Source organism: Salvelinus sp. IW2-2015, linkage group LG25, assembly GCF_002910315.2.
Source record: "Salvelinus sp. IW2-2015 linkage group LG25, ASM291031v2, whole genome shotgun sequence".
NCBI classification, from domain to species: domain Eukaryota; kingdom Metazoa; phylum Chordata; class Actinopteri; order Salmoniformes; family Salmonidae; genus Salvelinus; species Salvelinus sp. IW2-2015.
In genome coordinates, this window is record NC_036865.1 from 22054662 (window position 1) to 22072408 (window position 17747).

At 40.5% G+C, this 17747-nt stretch overlaps 2 protein-coding genes across 7 annotated transcripts in view; both read right to left on the minus strand.

Moving 5' to 3' along the window:
- Positions 1 to 1896, minus strand: part of LOC111951634 (echinoderm microtubule-associated protein-like 6) — a 101732-nt gene extending 99836 nt beyond the window's left edge. For all 3 annotated transcript variants that reach the window (XM_023969838.2, XM_070434984.1, XM_023969839.2), the window contains exon 1: positions 528 to 1896. In XM_023969838.2, coding sequence (XP_023825606.1) covers positions 528 to 724 — 197 coding nt within the window. In that variant the 5' untranslated portion in view covers positions 725 to 1896. The remainder of the gene's footprint in view (positions 1 to 527) is intronic.
- Positions 1897 to 7231: 5335 nt separating this feature from the next.
- The window catches only part of LOC111951877 (spectrin beta chain, non-erythrocytic 1), a 134318-nt gene continuing 123802 nt past the window's right edge, over positions 7232 to 17747 (minus strand). For 2 of the 4 annotated variants that reach the window (XM_023970175.2, XM_023970174.2), the window contains 4 exons: positions 12178 to 12380; positions 9474 to 9647; positions 9310 to 9352; positions 7232 to 9140 (listed from right to left, as the gene is read on the minus strand). In XM_023970175.2, the coding sequence (XP_023825943.1) occupies positions 8937 to 9140; positions 9310 to 9352; positions 9474 to 9647; positions 12178 to 12380 (624 nt within the window). In that variant the 3' untranslated portion in view covers positions 7232 to 8936. Of the gene's footprint in view, positions 9141 to 9309; positions 9353 to 9473; positions 9648 to 12177; positions 12381 to 14733; positions 15465 to 17747 lie in introns of those variants that run through there. The other 2 variants (XM_023970176.2, XM_070434985.1) reach the window with 2 other exon arrangements.

Genomic DNA, 17747 nt, shown 5'->3' on the forward strand with positions numbered 1-17747 from the left:
CAGTCGTGATGCAGTCAGTCGTGATGCAGTCAGTCGTGATGCAGTCAGTCGTGATGTAGACAGTCGTGATGTAGTCAGTCGTGAAGTAGACAGTCGTGATGTAGTCAGTCGTGATGTAGTCAGTCGTGATGTAGTCAGTCGTGAGAGATATAAGGAAAGTCATAGCACAAATAGTAGCCCAATGACCTCTGTGAATAGAATTATTGCAATGACTCCCTCATGTAGTACACATAGCCTCTCTGGACAGGATACACATTACATCTGCACAGTGAAGGCTCACAAGGGACAGAGCAACACTGGAGTGATGCCATGCATCAATTTACTGCTTTAATTAAGGTATTCATTGAGATTATTTTAGATTAAATAAAATGTGTGATTTTATGACGAGATGCTAATGAGAGGACAATGTTATGTTTTAAATGGATATTCTACATTTTTAAATTGTGCGAATTTTGTTCGCACTTTACGCACAGACTTTTTGGTGTTGTTTTGAAGGCTACTGTATGTATATTCCAAGTAACACTCACCTTATAATGTCATCGTTGTGGCCCAGGTAAAACTTCTGAGTGTGTTCTCTGGTATTGTAAACCACGCCGACGCCAGCCACGAAATAGACCACTTCTTTGCCAGCGGTGTAGTACAGGTTGTTTCGGCATTGATGCCCCCTGTACCCGTAGATCCATTCTAATCTTAGTTGGCAATGCGGAGCAGTCCGATCCGCCATGATATCTGACAACTTGTTTGTTTAGTGAATTATTCCACCCTACAGTAGGCTGCACCACAACCACTGATCACTGACATGCACGTGCAAACTTTATGATTAACCTAACTGATTAAATTAGAAAAATCCTAACAGATTCCATTTTCCTACATGTAGCCTGTCATAAACAGCATCCAGCATCCCGCATCCTACAGCAGATGTGCACATTGCGTTTTGAGAAAACACCAGCAAGGACAGATACACCTCAGGCCCATTCATAATTTTTACCTTTAGACACGGTGTTTCCTGAATTGTTACTATGTTAGCCTACTCTAATTTAGATTGTGGATTAATTCATTATTTTCCTCATTAAAATATATTTTTTTATATTTTACCATGTCTTACAAAAGTTAATTTACTCCACTAAATAACATTACATTGCTTTTTTATCAATTTAAAATTGGTTCCWTTTCAAATGACAACGAAAACAGAGGAATTGGCCAAATAAACAAACAGCAAATGAACACAACTGCTGGAGGATTCGGCTGCTGCTGAAATATAATCCGCACACTAATCCTTAACCGTAAAATCAGCCATAGTTACTACGGTTTTATATATTTCTCAAGACAATAACTAACAAATAAACATTTCAAAGCAAACAAACATGTAGAAAATAGGCCGAACATGCAATATGTCTGTCTTCCATTCACAAATCTGGTTGGACTAAATCCGAGAATCGAACAATTGTGAGGAATTACGGATTTTCACGGAAAATCACTCTGAMAGAGTACGACCTGTCTTGACAGCCACAGCTGGTTCGCCGCTGTCAGTGTGAAGACGCCCCAAAATGAAAATCCTCTGCTAACTTCCGTGCAGAGGCAAACAATCTATGGGCTTCCAAACACAGTCGCTCACCCCGCGACTCCACGGTATCTCCCGCATCTCACATGGATGGATGAAAGTAGGGATCCCGGGCAGCGAGCGAAATAAGCCTACTCATATGGGCGAATGGCAGGCGATGCCTTTGATAAACCGGGGTGGAAAGCTGAGCGGAGGTCTAGCACTGTGTTATTCATTGCATATTAATATTAATGTAGTAACGTAATGGAGACTTTCCCCATCAAGTACTTAAACGTAATATTTTTTAGAATAGCCTCTCTCTGGTTTCGAAGAGCTAGTAACCACAACACCCTGCAAATCAGCCCTGCACTGCCACCGACGATGAGCGGCTAGCTGCACAGGTTTATGGGTATTGATGTGTTTATGGCTGAGGCATTCCCTCTCTCACGCTTTCTCGTTAGTCCAAAACATTGAAAACTACAACTACCAGTTAGCAATGGTGAAGCGCTGTCCAAGGTCTTGAAGATTTACAGATGAAAAAATACATCGATTAGGTCTGAAAACAGAATGGCAGCTTCTATGATCAGCAATAATTGAGTCAATTTATATGAGTGAAATTTACTTTAATTTAATCATTAAAATTGTAGGCCCTAATTAAAATAAAGAGATTAGACCGAATAGGAACTGACTGAATCGAATAGCAACTGATAAATTGTTTTCTTTGTGACAAGTTCGATGGTAGATGAAATTGGATGGAGTTCAATCCCAAATAGGAAACTAAATGGGATGTAATACTTTTGCCTGAAACATATTCATATTTTGATTTGTCAAATTTGAAACAGTTGAACCAAAGGCCGAGTCTTTAACTCACATGTGATACAGATGCATTCTAGAACTGAATATCTCTTGTATCCATGAATCTCCAATCAGAACACCAGTACATTTTCTGTAAAGGGTCGAACAACCATACACCCTTACTGATTATTAAGTCCCCCTTTGACTGATCCTCTGTACACTAATATCCTTGCATACTTTTACATTTGAGTCATTTAGCAGATGTTTTCATCCAGAGCGACTTCGAGTGCATTCATCTTAAGAAAGCTAGGTGGGTGGGTGTATAGTACAAGAAGTATTCTAGATGGAAACTGGACTCTTGGAACTGATGTGTAGAACGTTCTCAAAGGCTAAATGCTAAGTAGAGCATGCCATTGCCAGCCCCTTGAACAGCACTGCAGGGTGACAGACTTCACTGGAGAGCCAGTGCAATCTACCATGCCATTCAACTGGGCCTCCTGTAGGGCTCTCTGTGAATATGTCGCATGTGAGAGGAGTTGGCTGGCTGAGTTCATATTCTTCTAGTCGTATTCACATAGACCTTGGGAGAATCTCAAGCATCCTCTCTCCTCACCTCCTTATCAATACCCTTTGGAGGAGAAGGTCAGAGGGGAGGGACCTCTGGCTCTCACATCCAATGGATTTTGAAATGGAGGCGAGGAGAGAGGAGAGAGGATGCGTGAGTATTCAATTGAGATTCTCCCCTTGAATGACAACTCCCATGGGACTCTAGCAGCCTACCTATTTCTCACCATAGCAACTGCTTGGGGTTTGAATCACTGCTCCACCCAGCCAAGCCTGTTGCCAGATAGCCAACTCCTCTGACATGTGTTGCCATCAAACCTGGGTTCAAATAATATTTAGGGTATTTCAATTACTTTCAGAGACATTTGGAAGTGAGTATTTAGATAAGTAGGTGAATATTGGAATGTATTTGGAAATACTAAAATACTCTGCAAGGAGGCCTACACTCTGACTCAAATACATTCCTGTGCATTTAATCAAGGTACAGTTGAAGTCGGAAGTTTACATACACCTTAGCCAAAGACATTTAAACTCAGTTTTTCACAATTCCTGACATTTAATCCTAGTAAAATGTCCATGTTTTAGGACAGTTAGGATCACCACTTTATTTTGAGAATGTGAAATGTCAGAATAATAGTRGAGAAAATTATTTATTTCAGATTTTATTTATTTCGTCACATTCCCAGTGGGTCAGAAGTTTACATACACTCAATTAGTATTTGGTAGCATTGCCTTTAAATTGTTTAACTTGGGTCAAACGTTACGGGTAGCCTTCCACAAGCTTCCCACAATAAGTTCGGTGAATTTTGGCCCATTCCTCCTAACAGAGCTGGWGTAACTGAGTCAGGTTTGTAGGACTCCTTGCTCGCACACACGTTTTCAGTTCTGCCCAAAAATGTTCTATAGGATTGAGGTCAGCGCTTTGAGATGGCCACTCCAATACCTTGACTTTGTTGTCCTTAAGACATTTTGCTACAACTTTGGAAGTATGCTTGGGGTCAGTGTCCATTTGGAAGACCCATTTGCGACCAAGCTTTAACTTCCTGACTGATGTCTTGAGATATTGCTTCAATATATCCACCTAATTTTCCTACCTCATAATGCCATCTATTTTGTGAAGTGCACCAGTCCCTCCTGCAGCAAAGCACATCCACAACATGATGCTGTCACCCCTGTGCTTCATGGTTGGGATGGTGTTCTTTGGCTTGCAGGCCTCCCCCTTTTTCCTCCAAACATAATGATGGTCATTATGGCCAAACAGTTCTACTTTTGTTTCATCAGACCAGAGGACAAAGTACAATCTTTGTCCCCATGTGCAGTTGCAAACCGTAGTCTGGCTTTTWATGGCGGTTTTGGAGCAGTGGCTTCTTCCTTGCTGAGCGGCCTTTCAGGTTATGTCGATATAGGACTCGTTTTACTGTGGATATAGATACTTTTGTACCTGTTTCCTCCAGCATCTTCACAAGGTCCTTTGCTGTTGTTCTGGGATTGATTTGCACTTTTCACACCAAAGTACGTTCATCTCTAGGAGACAGAAAGYGTCTCCTTCCTGAGCGGTATGACGGCTGCGTGGTCCCATGGTGTTCATACTTACGTACTATTGTTTGTACAGATGGACGTGGTACCTTAAGGCATTTGAAAATTGCTCCCAATGATGAACCAGACTTATGGAGGTCTGCAATTTTTTTTCTGAGGTCTTGACTGATTTCTTTAGATTTTCCCATGATGTCAAGCAAAGAGGCACCAAGTTTGAAGGTAGCTTCTAAAGCCATGACATAATTTTCTGGAATTTTCCAAGCTGTTTAAAGGCACAGTCAACTTAGTGTATGTAAACTTCTGACCCACTGGAATTGTAAGTGAAATAATCTGTCTGTAAACAATTGTTGGAAAAATTACTTGTGTCATGCACGAAGTAGATGTCCTAACCGACTTGCCAAAACTATAGTTGGTTAACAAGAAATTTGTGGAGTGGTTGAAAAACGAGTTTTAATGACTCCAACCTAAGTGTATGTAAAGTTCTGACTTCAACTGTATTTGAAAATAGTATTTGAAATAAGTATTTGAAAGGCTATTTATAAGAAATAATTTGAAAATACTTTCAAATACTTCCAATAGAAGTCATTGATTTAGACCACATTATTTGAAAAGACTAAAATACACAGAAAATAAGTATTTAAATAACAAATACTGAAATACATTCATTTGAACCCAGGTCTAGTTGCCATGCACGCCATATATCATGGATGAGTGATAGAGGATAATGAATGATAGAGGAGAATGAATGATAGAGAAATTGGCTAAAGCAAAAACAGAACTGGCTATACTCAGACCATTGCTATGCTCCACCTAGCCTAACCATGGCAAYAGAATAAGCTGCTATGTCAATGCCAAGCCTAATCTAACTAAGACAACTGTTCATGTTGTCATGGTGCTGGGAGTGAGTCAAATGTTACTTTGTTATAATACATCACCCCCTCCCTTAATCATCTAACCAGGGCATGCTGCTGGGTGAAAGTATGTAATTATAAGATATGTTCTGTGGTTAATTTCATGCACTGTGTACTGTAAAAAATACAGTATTGTTTGCGATCAAGTATCTAGTTTTAAGAACCAGACAAGACAACGGTCTTGTTTATTGGTTTATTTGGATCCCCATGAGCTTTTAGCAGAAGCAACAGCTACTCTTCCTGGGGTTCTAACCTCATACTCTTTGTGACTAGTAAAATTACAAATACTACTGATGCACAAAGTAATTGCGAGTCACTGCTTGAATTAATGCAGAGGAGAATTTGTTTCAAACTGTATTGATTTGTTGACCCCAGATATCTGGTTGTCAGGGTTGATAGAATAGAGCAGGGGCTCTCAAACTTTCTCATGAGAAATTGACCGTTCTTCTGTAACCCAAMTTAAGAAGAAATAGTGTGTGATTATAGATGTATTCTCATAACTCGTGACCCACCTCTCACATGTCCAGGGCCCACTTTGGGTCCCGRCCCATAGTTTAAGAAACCCTGGAATAAACCCATCTATTTTAAACAAAAATAGAAGTGCAACATTTAAAGTGTTGGTCCTATGTTTCATAAGCTGAAATAAAAGATCCCAGAAATGTTCCATACGGACAAAAAAATGATTTCTCTAAAATGCTGTGCACAAATTTGTTTACATTCCTGTTAGTGAGCATTTCACCTTTGCCAATATAATACATCCAAGAGTTCCAAAACACTGGTACTCTTGCGCCCTCTTGTGATAGAAATTCTGAAGGAACATTACTGCTCTCTCCCAATTAGAGAGACAGAGAGCAGTCTGCCTCATAATCTCAATGAAATATATCCCACACTCCTGTCCCCTCAAATTGGCTGTTAGATTACGCAGAGGTGAGTACTCTGCGAAGGGGGTTACTTTGATAGCCAAATTACAACCTGTAAACACAGTCTTCTTTGTGGTCTCCTTCCTTTCATGGCCATTGGTATGAAAGAACGTCTAAATTAAAAGCAACATGGTTAACCCATGGTCTGATTATTTTCCCGCACAATTTTCATTATAGGGGATTATCCTACCTACAGCCCACCCTACATAGTCTGGCAAGGTCAAACACGTTATTCTTACATTAGTTTGGAGGACAGGCTTCAATTTACCCAAATGAATTGAAAAACCTAATTGGTCAGAAGTGATGMTGTTTATGGAGGGGCAAGAAGTGGTTAATTAAATTAACAGCAGGCCATCTGTAATCCCTATACTCCATGCCTTCTTACCCTCTAAACCATTTGACCAAACTGGTGCCCATAGTAGTCTTATATCAGAACAAATTAAAGTAACATCTTTTAAATCTTCCATTGATAAATTGTTTAGCTTTCTGCTAACCTCTTTCCAAGGCGCCAAGTGTCTGGGAATGAGATTAGTTATCTGAAGAAATGTTAAACACTGGGGCTGCAATATCTCCATTCGCCCACTAGATGGTGCACAGGCAATTGTGAAAGGGAACCAAGAATTCAGTGACCCAACAACACTGAGAGTTAGGGACAGTCAGAAAAATCTATATTGCCTAAATGAGGTGAAAGTGAAGAGGACACACAGGACTTATTACTCCATAACTTTCATTGCTTATCTGTTGTTTAAAAACAGAAATGTAATTACTCATTAACATGTTTTTACATAGTAATGTCTCTAATTGCTTAGTAATAGCATTGAGAGTTTTTTGTAATGAATGATAAGTGGTTGCACCTAATGAGGCATGTCAGTAAAATGTATTGAATCGTATAGAAGCTGTAATGACAACAGGAATAGTTTCTGATTTGGGGTGAAGCTGTCGTACTGAAAACACAGAGACAGATGTCATCTTAAAAGCAATTTAATGGTTTTGCACATATTTAACAGAGAGGGTAAAAGTCTACTGGTGCAGTTCCATCTACCTGTGACCTTGGTCCATATTAAACTACATACCTAGAGAACCTGCTATGGCAAACAAGCTTTCTCCCATCATGGCATTGTTGATTGTGCAACATGAAGAAATATTTCATTACAATAGTTACAGTGACAGAGAAATGCACACTATTTATCAAATAGCCAGAGATTTTAGCAAAAATGATAATATGCAGTGCTATAGCCAACAAGCAAGCAACCATTTTTCCATGACATGACTTATTCCAGTAAATGCTTTAGAATTCACTTTTCCACTTAACAACAATGCTTAAAGTGTTTATTGTATTGTACATACATTTTTATGCTCAATACATTTTAAACATACATAATGCAACTCAAATATGTAGGAAAACAAATTTAAAAAAGGACAGAATAATGTTTTCAAAAATTACAGAAATAAACCTTAATCTGTATTCTAATTCTTCATGGATATCCAACATTCTGACTGGTCTTAGCAATTTATTGAGCCGGAGTAGTATATGATAACATTGTACAAAAAAGCATGACTGAAACTTAAAGGAAAACTCCACCCAAAAACTATATTTTGGTATTTGTTTCATTAGTCCACAGTTGATATAGTCCCAAAATGTTTTGCATGTCAGCAGTCAAGTTTCAAGATATTGGCCTTTCAAGAAGCAAAGTGTCACTTGCCACATCGTTTTGCATGAACATTATGATGTGGCAAGTGACACTTTGGCTGTGTTCAAAACAACTGGGAACTCGGAAATCTTTGACTCCCGACTTCAGTGCGTTTAAGACAACGGGGAAGTCGAAAAAAGAAAGAAAAAAGAGCTCCGACTGGGAAAAATAGTTTTGAACGTCATCCAGCCTCTTTCTAGAGTTCTGGCCTGAAGATCACTGAAGTCATGATTTGATTTCATATTTTTCTGAGTTCCCAGTTGTCTTGAACGAACCATTTGCTTCTTGAAAGTCCAATAWCTTGAAGCGATATGACAGAWATTTGTCACAGTGATGAAGAATATTAACCCCCGTCTTTTCATCCAAATTAATGTGTTATACTAAGTTTTAGGGGATAAAATGAGACTACATTGAAGCTTATAATSGTTGTAGAGCTTATTAATAGTAAGTGAAATTAAACTGGTTTTTAATAGTTTGTTATAGACAAGTTATACACACAGTTCAAAGCACCGCTGACTTTGCTTTTCAACTCAGAAGAATGTCATCTTTCAAAGATCGCCTCACAAAACTGAGGCCAGACCCTAGAAACTACATACTATTACAAAAAGAACAGGGAAAAAATAACCAAAGCAACAAGTGAAAAGCACAGGGATGAGAAAGCAGGAAAACAGAGAGAAAATACAAAGAAATCTTAACTGGAAACCCTGTCTTGTTTTTCAGCTGTGAATTATGGATGGTTTACAATGGCAGCTGCCCAAAGCATCATATCTACCGTAACRTCATTTCTCATCTTTTTTAGTTTGTTCCTTATCTTAAAAAAGAAAATGGCATACTGTATTTGACCTCTGAGCCCAGCTGTAGGATTGTTAGGCACAGAGTGTGGAGTTTTGGCTCTGAGCTTGCATGCTGGAGTCTGGCTTTAAGAGGAAGAGGAGCAGGGGAGAGAAGAGGAATGGCATTGGGGGGGCTGAGGAGGGGTCTATTTCTTTTTGCTGAAAAGGCTGAAGCGCTTTTCTTTGTCCTTCTCACGCTTGCCAGGGCTGGACTCAGTTGCCAGGGCGACGGAGGCGGGCAGGGTCTGGGCTCGGCTGGAGGCGGGGGTGCTATGGCTGCTGGGGGTCATCTCTGTCTTATCAGAGGACGCAGCGMTGGAGATGGCTTGCATCCACGAGTTCATCTCCTCCTGCGGCCCAGACGAGGATTTATCAGGACAGACATCACAGATCATACCAATACATCAAAATTCAGACATCCACACCATCCACATGGAGACAAGGACTGAAGATAGTAAACAACATTCACAGGAAGAACGTCACTCACATACACTGTACGAATTTATAGCTGAAACTTACATCATCGTTGGCTTGGAAGAGATACTCATTGCCATCTGTAGCTCTGTAAAAGGAAAATAAAAACKTTGAGTACTAAGTCAAGCGTACTACTGGCTACAGTATGCAAGACCTCATCTTCTGATAATGCAAGACACAGAGGGAGCTATTCACTAAGTAGTGCTCACTTCAGTTTGAACACATGTTTCTTCTTCTTGTAGTCGAGGGCAACCTCACACGCAGCATCCTTCAGGCTGATGGGGATCTGGTTGTGGTAAGGGATCCCCTGGCTGGCACTCTTATGGTCTTTGTAGAAGCCCATCTCCCGGTTGTTGATCACGCAATACACATTGTGCCAGGATCTGAAACAACATAGACAAAAAGTTGTCAGTGCAGTGCCGGCAAAATAATTTGTCAGGAATGTACACTATATATACACAAAAGTATGTGGACATCCCTTAAAATGAGTGGATTCGGCTAGTTCAGCCACACCCTTGCAGACAGGTGTATAAAATCGAGCACACAGCCATGCAATCTCCATAGACAAACATAGGCAATATAATGACCTTACTGAAGAGCTCAGTGACTTTCAACGTKGCACCGTCATTGGATGCCACCTTCCCAACAAGTCAGTTCGGCAAATTTCTGCCCTGCTAGAGCTGCCCCGGTCAACTAAGTGCTGTTATTGTGAAGTGGAAACGTCTAGGCGCAACAACGACTCAGCCACGAAGTGGTAGGCCACACAAGTTCACAGAATGGGGATGCCGAATGCTGAAGCGCATAAGGCATAAAAGTYATCTTTCCTCAGTTGCAACACTCACTAGCGACTTCCAAACTGCCTCGAAGCAACGTCAGCACAATAACTGTTTGTCGGGAGCATCATAAAATGGGTTTCGATGGCCGAGCAGCTGCACACAAGCCTAAGTTCACCATGCACAACGTCAAGCATCAGCTGGAGTGGTGTAAAGCTCACCGCCATTGGACTCTGGAGCAGTGGAAACACGTTCTCTGGAGTGATGAATCAAGCTTCAMCATCTGGCAGTCTGACTGACAGATCTGGGTTTGGAGGATGTCAGGAGAATGCATAATGCCAACTGTAAAGTTTGGTGGAGAAATAATGATCTGGGGATGTTTTTCATGGTTTCTTAGTTCCAGTGAAGGGAAATATTAACGCTACAGCATACAATGGCATTCTAGACGATTCAGCGCTTCCAACTTTGTGGCAACAGTTTGGGGAAGGACCTTTCCTGTTTGAGCATGACAATGCCCCCCATGCACAAAGCGAGGTCCATACAGAAATGGATTGTCAAGATCGGTGTGGAAGAACTTGATTGGCATGCACAGAGCCCTAACCTCAACCGCATCAAACACCTTTGGGATGAACTGCGAGCTACACCTAAATCGCCCAACCYCACAGATGCTCTTGTTGCTCAATGGAATTAAGTATCCGCAGCAATGTTCCAACATCTAGTTCAAAGGGTCTTTCATCTCATTCCCAGTGGGTCAGAAGTTTAAATACACTCAATTAGTATTTGGTAGCATTGCCTTTAAATTGTTTAACTTGGGTCAAACGTTTCAGGTAGCCTTCCACAAGCTTCCCACAATAAGTTGGGTGAATTTTGGCCCATTCCTCCTGACAGAGCTGGTGTAACTGAGTCAGGTTTGTAGGACTCCTTGCTCGCACACACTTTTTCAGTTCTGCCCACACATTTTCTATGGGATTGAGGTCAGGGTGTTATGATGGCCACTCCAATACCTTGACTTTGACATTTTGCCACAACTTTGGAAGCATGCTTGGGGTCATTGTCCATTTGGAAGACCCATTTGCGACCAAGCTTTAACTTCCTGACTGATATCTTGAGATGTTGCTTCAATATATCCACACAACATTCCTGTCTCACGATGCCATCTATTTTGTGAAGTGCACCAGTCCCTCCTGCAGCAAAGCACCCCCACAACATGATGCTGCCACCCCCGTTCTTCACGGTTGGGATAGTGTTCTTCAGCTTGCAAGCATCCCCCTTTTTCCTCCAAACATATCGATGGTCATTATGGCCAAACRGTTCTATTTTTGTTTCATCAGACCAGAGGACATTTCTCTAAAAAGTACGATCTTTGTCCCCATGTGCAGTTGCAAACCGTAGTCTGGCTTTTTTTATGGTGGTTTTGGAGCAGTGGCTTCTTCCTTGCTGAGTGGCATTTCAGGTTATGTCAATAAAGGACTCGTTTTACTGTGGATATAGATACTTTGTACCTGTTTCCTCCAGCATCTTCACAGGGTCATTTGCTGTTCTGGGATTGATTTGCACTTTTCGCGCCAAAGTACGTTCATCTCTAGGAGTCAGAACGCGTCTCCTTCCTGAGCGGTGTGACGGCTGTGTGGTCCCATGGTGTTTATACTTGCGTACTATTGTTTGTACAGATGGACGTGGCATCTTCAGGCATTTGGAGGATGAACCATTTTTTTTCTGATTTCTTTTGATTTTACCATGATGTCAAGCAAAGAGGCACTGCGTTTGAAGGTAGGCCTTGAAATACATCCACAGGTACAACTCCAATTGACTCAAATGATGTCAATTAGCATACCAGAAGCTTCTAAAGCCATGACATAATTTTCTGGAATTTTCCAAGCTGTTTAAAGGCACAGTCAACTTAGTGTATGTATACTTCTGACCCACTGGAATTGTGATACAGTGAATTATAAGTGAAATAATCTGTCTGTAAACAATTGTTGGAAAAATTACTTAGAACATCTACTTTGTGCATGACACAACTGACTTGCCAAAACTATAGTTTGTTAACAAGAAATTTGTGGAGTGGTTGAAAAACGAGTTTTAATGACTCCAACCTAAGTGTATGTAAACTTCCTACTTCAACTGTATCTGTGTGTACCTGCTGGATGCCTTCTTGTTGTGACCCTCCCACTCGTGTTTGCGGTGCAGGTATCCTTCCATCTGGTTGGCTGGGGCTGAGTCCTGGGACTTGGCCGGGAGTGTGGCAGCCTGGCTGGGCATGACCTTGCGTGCTTCACTGGGCGACCCACCTGGGCTGGGCTCCTCCACCCCATTAACGATGTCACTTTCCTCTCCGTTGTCCTGTCAGAAACAAGTATTAGAGAAGGCTGGGGCTAGACAACACACAGTGGAGCTGGAAGTCAGAGAGTTGGATAAAGCTTCATGCAGGATGAGAGGCTGTGTAGAAACATTCAGTACGTTCCCTTTGATTGCTATATGACAACATGGCTTTAAGACAAGTATAGTTAAGTTGAAAGTGGTATTTTCTACAACTATTGTACTGTAAATGAGAAATAAATATTTCATCACAATGTGTCTCCACATTTCCATTTGACGAGGAAAAATGTCTTCATAAAAGAGCCTTTGGATAGGTGTCTGTATAAACCAAAACAATGCCATTACACCAGCCTCAAATTGGCAATGTGGTGTGCCTCTATTTCACAATTATTGCCCAGAGTCATTATAAGATGAATGACACACACTGAACCCCAGAGCTGAGTCACCTCTGAGTGACTGTGCTATCCTCACGTCATGTCTCAATCTTTGTATCACCCACAGTGTTGCGACTTTGTCTATGTGTAACTTTTGTTCCCCAACCTCTGGCTATAATGCCGCTATGTGTTTCTGTGCTCCTTTTAGGTCGTCAGCTCCATATAGGTCCTCAGCTCTTAGAGTTCAGTGCCTGAGGTGAAACTCTAATCAAGTATTTAACTGCATCTCCGTCTCTTTCTGACTGTTCTCTCTAACCCGCTCAATGGATCTCTCCAACTTTCTCTGACATCAAGTGCCCTCTATTTGAGACTTGATTTGTGACTTTTACTCTAACTTGACTCTCCAATGACTCAATCTGACTGATTCACAATGAACCTCTCTGCCTCCATCTTTTTTAACATTTTTTATTTAACCTTTATTTAACTAGGCAAGTCAGTTAAGAACAAATTCTTATTTACAATGACGGCCTACCCCGGCCAAACCCGGACGACGCTGGGCCAATTGTGCGCCGCCCTATGGAACTMCCAATCACGGCTGGATGTGATGCAGCCTGGATTCGAATCAGGTACTACAGTGACACCTCTTGCACTGAGATGCAGTGTCTTAGACCACTGCGCCACTCGGGAGCCCAAATCTGACTCTAGACGAACAGCCGTCTGATATGAGGTTACACTAACAGTTTTCGATTCACTCTCACTTGCAGTGACTCACTGTTTGACAAACTCAAATTCCGATCATCTAAGCTTGGTTAGAGGAGGGAGACGCTTGCAAATGCAGTAAAAATCTGTAGGCCACCTCAGTCAACCTTTATATAGATTCTGAGAAAAGCTGAGCCACTACTGATCTAGAAGAGCGTTGGATTATGTGATTGATTAGTGGGACCGGGGTCCAGCTGAGACAGCAAGAGAGAGCATTTCAAAGACATGCACAGATCAGAGGTTAGGACATGCCCACCACATTGCCACGCCCACACAAAACACTGTTGAATAAAGAGATAGAAAGGGAGCGAAAAGGAGCGAAAGACCAAACCAAAATCCCAAACAACTAGCACATTGTTTGAACTCATTATTGACATTTGTTTCATTATTGTAAAGTGAAGGGGAAGGCAAAATCGGCCAGTTAAAAGATTATTTCACAACACACCCACTCCAACTCATTACCCATTACTGAGCTCTTCAAGGCTGGATCAATCGTGGATACTTTTACTGAGAGCTTGCCAGGCGATGGACAAATCCTTGATGCTTATACAGAGATCTTGCCATTGGCTGGACCAATACTGGACATGGACTGCGTCGCTGCCAGGTTTTGCAGCCTTCGATTGGTGCAACGTGGGAGTGATATCACCTCTTTGTTAAATGWTCAGGGTAAAAGCTAAAATAGTTTTYGCTTGGGCTGACACTCATATCGGGAATTATATTATTAATGGTCACATCTGTACCCAAATATGCTCTCCAAACTGATAATAATCCAGCTAGACTGATCACCTCTACGTAAATACTCTCAGATCAACTTTGATTGAATTGGAGGATCATTTTGATAGTAGTAACTGTAGTTACCTTAGAAATGAACCTTATGCAGAACTACACACACTAACCTTCGAATTGCTCAAACATTGACCTCTCAGTTTGGATGGGTGCCTTTTTACACCAAAATAAAATACTGTAGATTTAATGTCAGACGTCCACTGGATAAATGATATCTACAAGACAATGAAATTAAAAATGGAATGAAAAAGTATTGCACATGAATGTGTATAAAACAATCCCGGGATGAAACCATAGAATATACACAAGGGGAAAACACCAATAACAGTTGTCACTGAAAGTGGAAGGTGATTAACAACAATGACGACATGAAAAACAATATTCCAACATAAGACATGAGGACAAAAACAGGGTTATTTTGCAGACGGTACAAGGACAACACAAACAGAACAAACATGGGAAGTGATTGACTATCAAGGTTTTATTGGGGAAAGTGTGTTAGTGGGGTGGGTGCAAGGATGAAATGATTCAAGGGTGGACCAACACGAACATAACCAGGGAGGAAATGAAGATCTGACACACAGAGCTATARTAACATGAAAAGTGACATGAGAACATTAAGGCAGGTACCATAGATCTACTGAGGACCAATGAATGACTGATAGGAATGGGTTTATACATCTCTACACGCACTGACACACATTCACCACCACTGGAACAACCCTAAAAACAGAATTACCACAGTGAAGTGATATGAATATCCCTTCCACATAGTGAAATGAATCATACATAGTGAACTGGTATTTGATATGGTACTGTATGATGGCGGTATGACATCATGTATGCGTGGTCTAGACGAGGGTGAAGATGATGTGAAATGGATGGACATCTGGGGAAGATACAGTAGCTACTCACTACTTTTGATTTCTTGAATTTTATTTAACCTTTATTTATTCAGGTAAGTCACAGATAAAAATCTATTTTGCAAGAGACCTAGTTGACTTGATCTGGTGCAACTTGAAACCTGAGAGGACTAAAGATTATGATTTAATGGCATTACTGAGTTACCGATTTAAGTCGTGCATTTTGTCTGTCAGTTATTCAGGTTCCACATGGTAAGTTTGTAAATAATAACATACATAAACAGTATTATCATCAGGGATGGAGACAGGAGGAGAGGAGTGTCGAGCTGAGGGGGAAGAGAGAAAGAAGGGAGAGGGGAAAGGAAAAAGAGGAAATAAAGAAAAGACACAAATAGAAATCTTCCTTTTTCATTCCCCCACACATACACATGGCTGGGTAGGTTACTTTCTAAATGTAATCCGTTACTTGTTACATGTCCAAAATTGTAATCAGTAAAGTAACTTTTGGATTACCCAAACTCAGTAACATAATCTGATTACATTCAGTTACTTTTAGATTACTTTCCCCTTAAGAGGCATTAGAAGAAGACAAAAATGAATGTTACCAATTGAACCACATCTATTGCAGGATAAATCAATGTTAAAGTTTACATAGCTGGCCATATATGGATTTAAAATTTTACTTTATGGATAGGTTATGTATGCTTCTTCTAACCCATCGCTTTCTACTACATATAATAATCCGATTAAATTATATCTTTACATTAAAAATCTAAATCTACCAGAATTGCAGTCATTCCAATAAATGTTAAACCCCTTGATCTTCAAGAATAGGACTTGGAAATATGGAAGTATAGATTAGCCAAATTGTTTTACCTGAGCATAACCCCAAAACTAAGGACTTATTAACCAGCCCTACTCTGTTGTTTAGGATTTTGCTGTCATGGACTGAGTTGAAAAATAAATTGTGCGCTAATGGAATGGCATGCTTTGAGCGCTAATGAAAAGTGCTATTTACATGTGAAAAATGAATGCCATATGCTGCATTTGCTATACGCCTATTGTTTAACTTTTTGTTGGTGACACTTTGATATCTTATCTTGATAATATGCAGCTGTTTAAAGGGTAAATCCACAGATGAAACAATAACAAACAGCCGCCCCGCCTCTGTTTTGGTAAAAAGCTGCGGGATGGGCCTGGAGAAATGTAACCACTCTCAGATTAATAGACAGAGCTATGAATACAAGGACTGACCATCCAAAATTATTGTTTTAACCATGTTATGAGGCTATACAGTGTTTGTTTACATTTACATGTCTACAAACATCGAGTAAAACAAGCTTATATTTTGGGTTCTGATGTGGTACGACAGTTGAACTATGCTCATGAGACACAAGTTATATTCTAGATAGATAGATATAATTCCAAAAATGAATGTAGCAACTACAGATTGCCCCTTTAAGTCTATCAAAAGTGTGCGAGCTGGAACATGTGTCCTTTGGGCCTATGGATAAAAAAATGTAATAATTTGCAGCATGAATTAGATTGAGCAATAAAAGCCCCACTTTATTCCATAGGCTGGGATCCACACTGTGCAGCTGTTGAGAGCACATTTTTCACTGGCTTCAAAAAGAATGATTGATAGGCAGCTTAAACTTCTTGAATTCAACCATTATTGGGTTCAAATACACATTTAGATTCGTGAACAGCCATCCACAAGCACAATCCGTAAGGCGCAAATAKCTAAATGAGAGAGTAGCAGTATGATTCACATCAATGCGCTATGAAGATATCAATAATAAGTGATATCCGTATCGCTGTAGACTACACCACTGCTGTCATCCTTACCTCCAAGCGTTTATTCAAATTGGATAATCTTGGGATGACGACAGCAGTCGCACCATTGGAAGACATAGCTTGGACTGTAGCCTACAAAAGCCTATTCCTGCTCTTTTCCCGCAATCCATCAAACCCATTTGGTGTGTCATCCTAGTGGTATCTGACTTGTGGTCAGACTCACGCAGGTGGAACAAACTTAAACGTGCGCCTTTTTTCAATGCTGATTTGAATGCCATTGAGAAACAGAAGAGTCAAAGATCTTTTTCCGCAAACTTCCTTTCTGAATTTAAAAGTAATCCTTGAAGWAATCATCTACTTTTTCAAAAGTATCTGTAATCTGATTACAATATTTTTGCTGGTAATGTAACGGATTACAGTTGCCCATTTAAAAAAATAATCCCTACAATGTAATTCTTTACTCCCCAACCCTGTATACACACACGTGTACATTCATACACACGCACACTCACGCAGTGCTCATTGTCATTCTAGAATACGTAGTGCTGTAGTGCTTGTGTCCCATTATGCTTTACTTTCTATCAGCCAATAAATAATTTCAATCTACTAGGATTAAAATGTATTAATTTATTGTTTTGATCCTTTGCTCAATCTCAATGTCTGCTTTTGAAATAGGGTTGCCTAACTCAACTTTATATCTGGTCCTCTACCATCCAAATCAGTCTCATATCTTACTTCCACCTTCCCGTGTAATCTTTGCTCTGTTACATCTGATCAGTTAATAGTCCAGTATGTAGCTGCAGCTACCATCT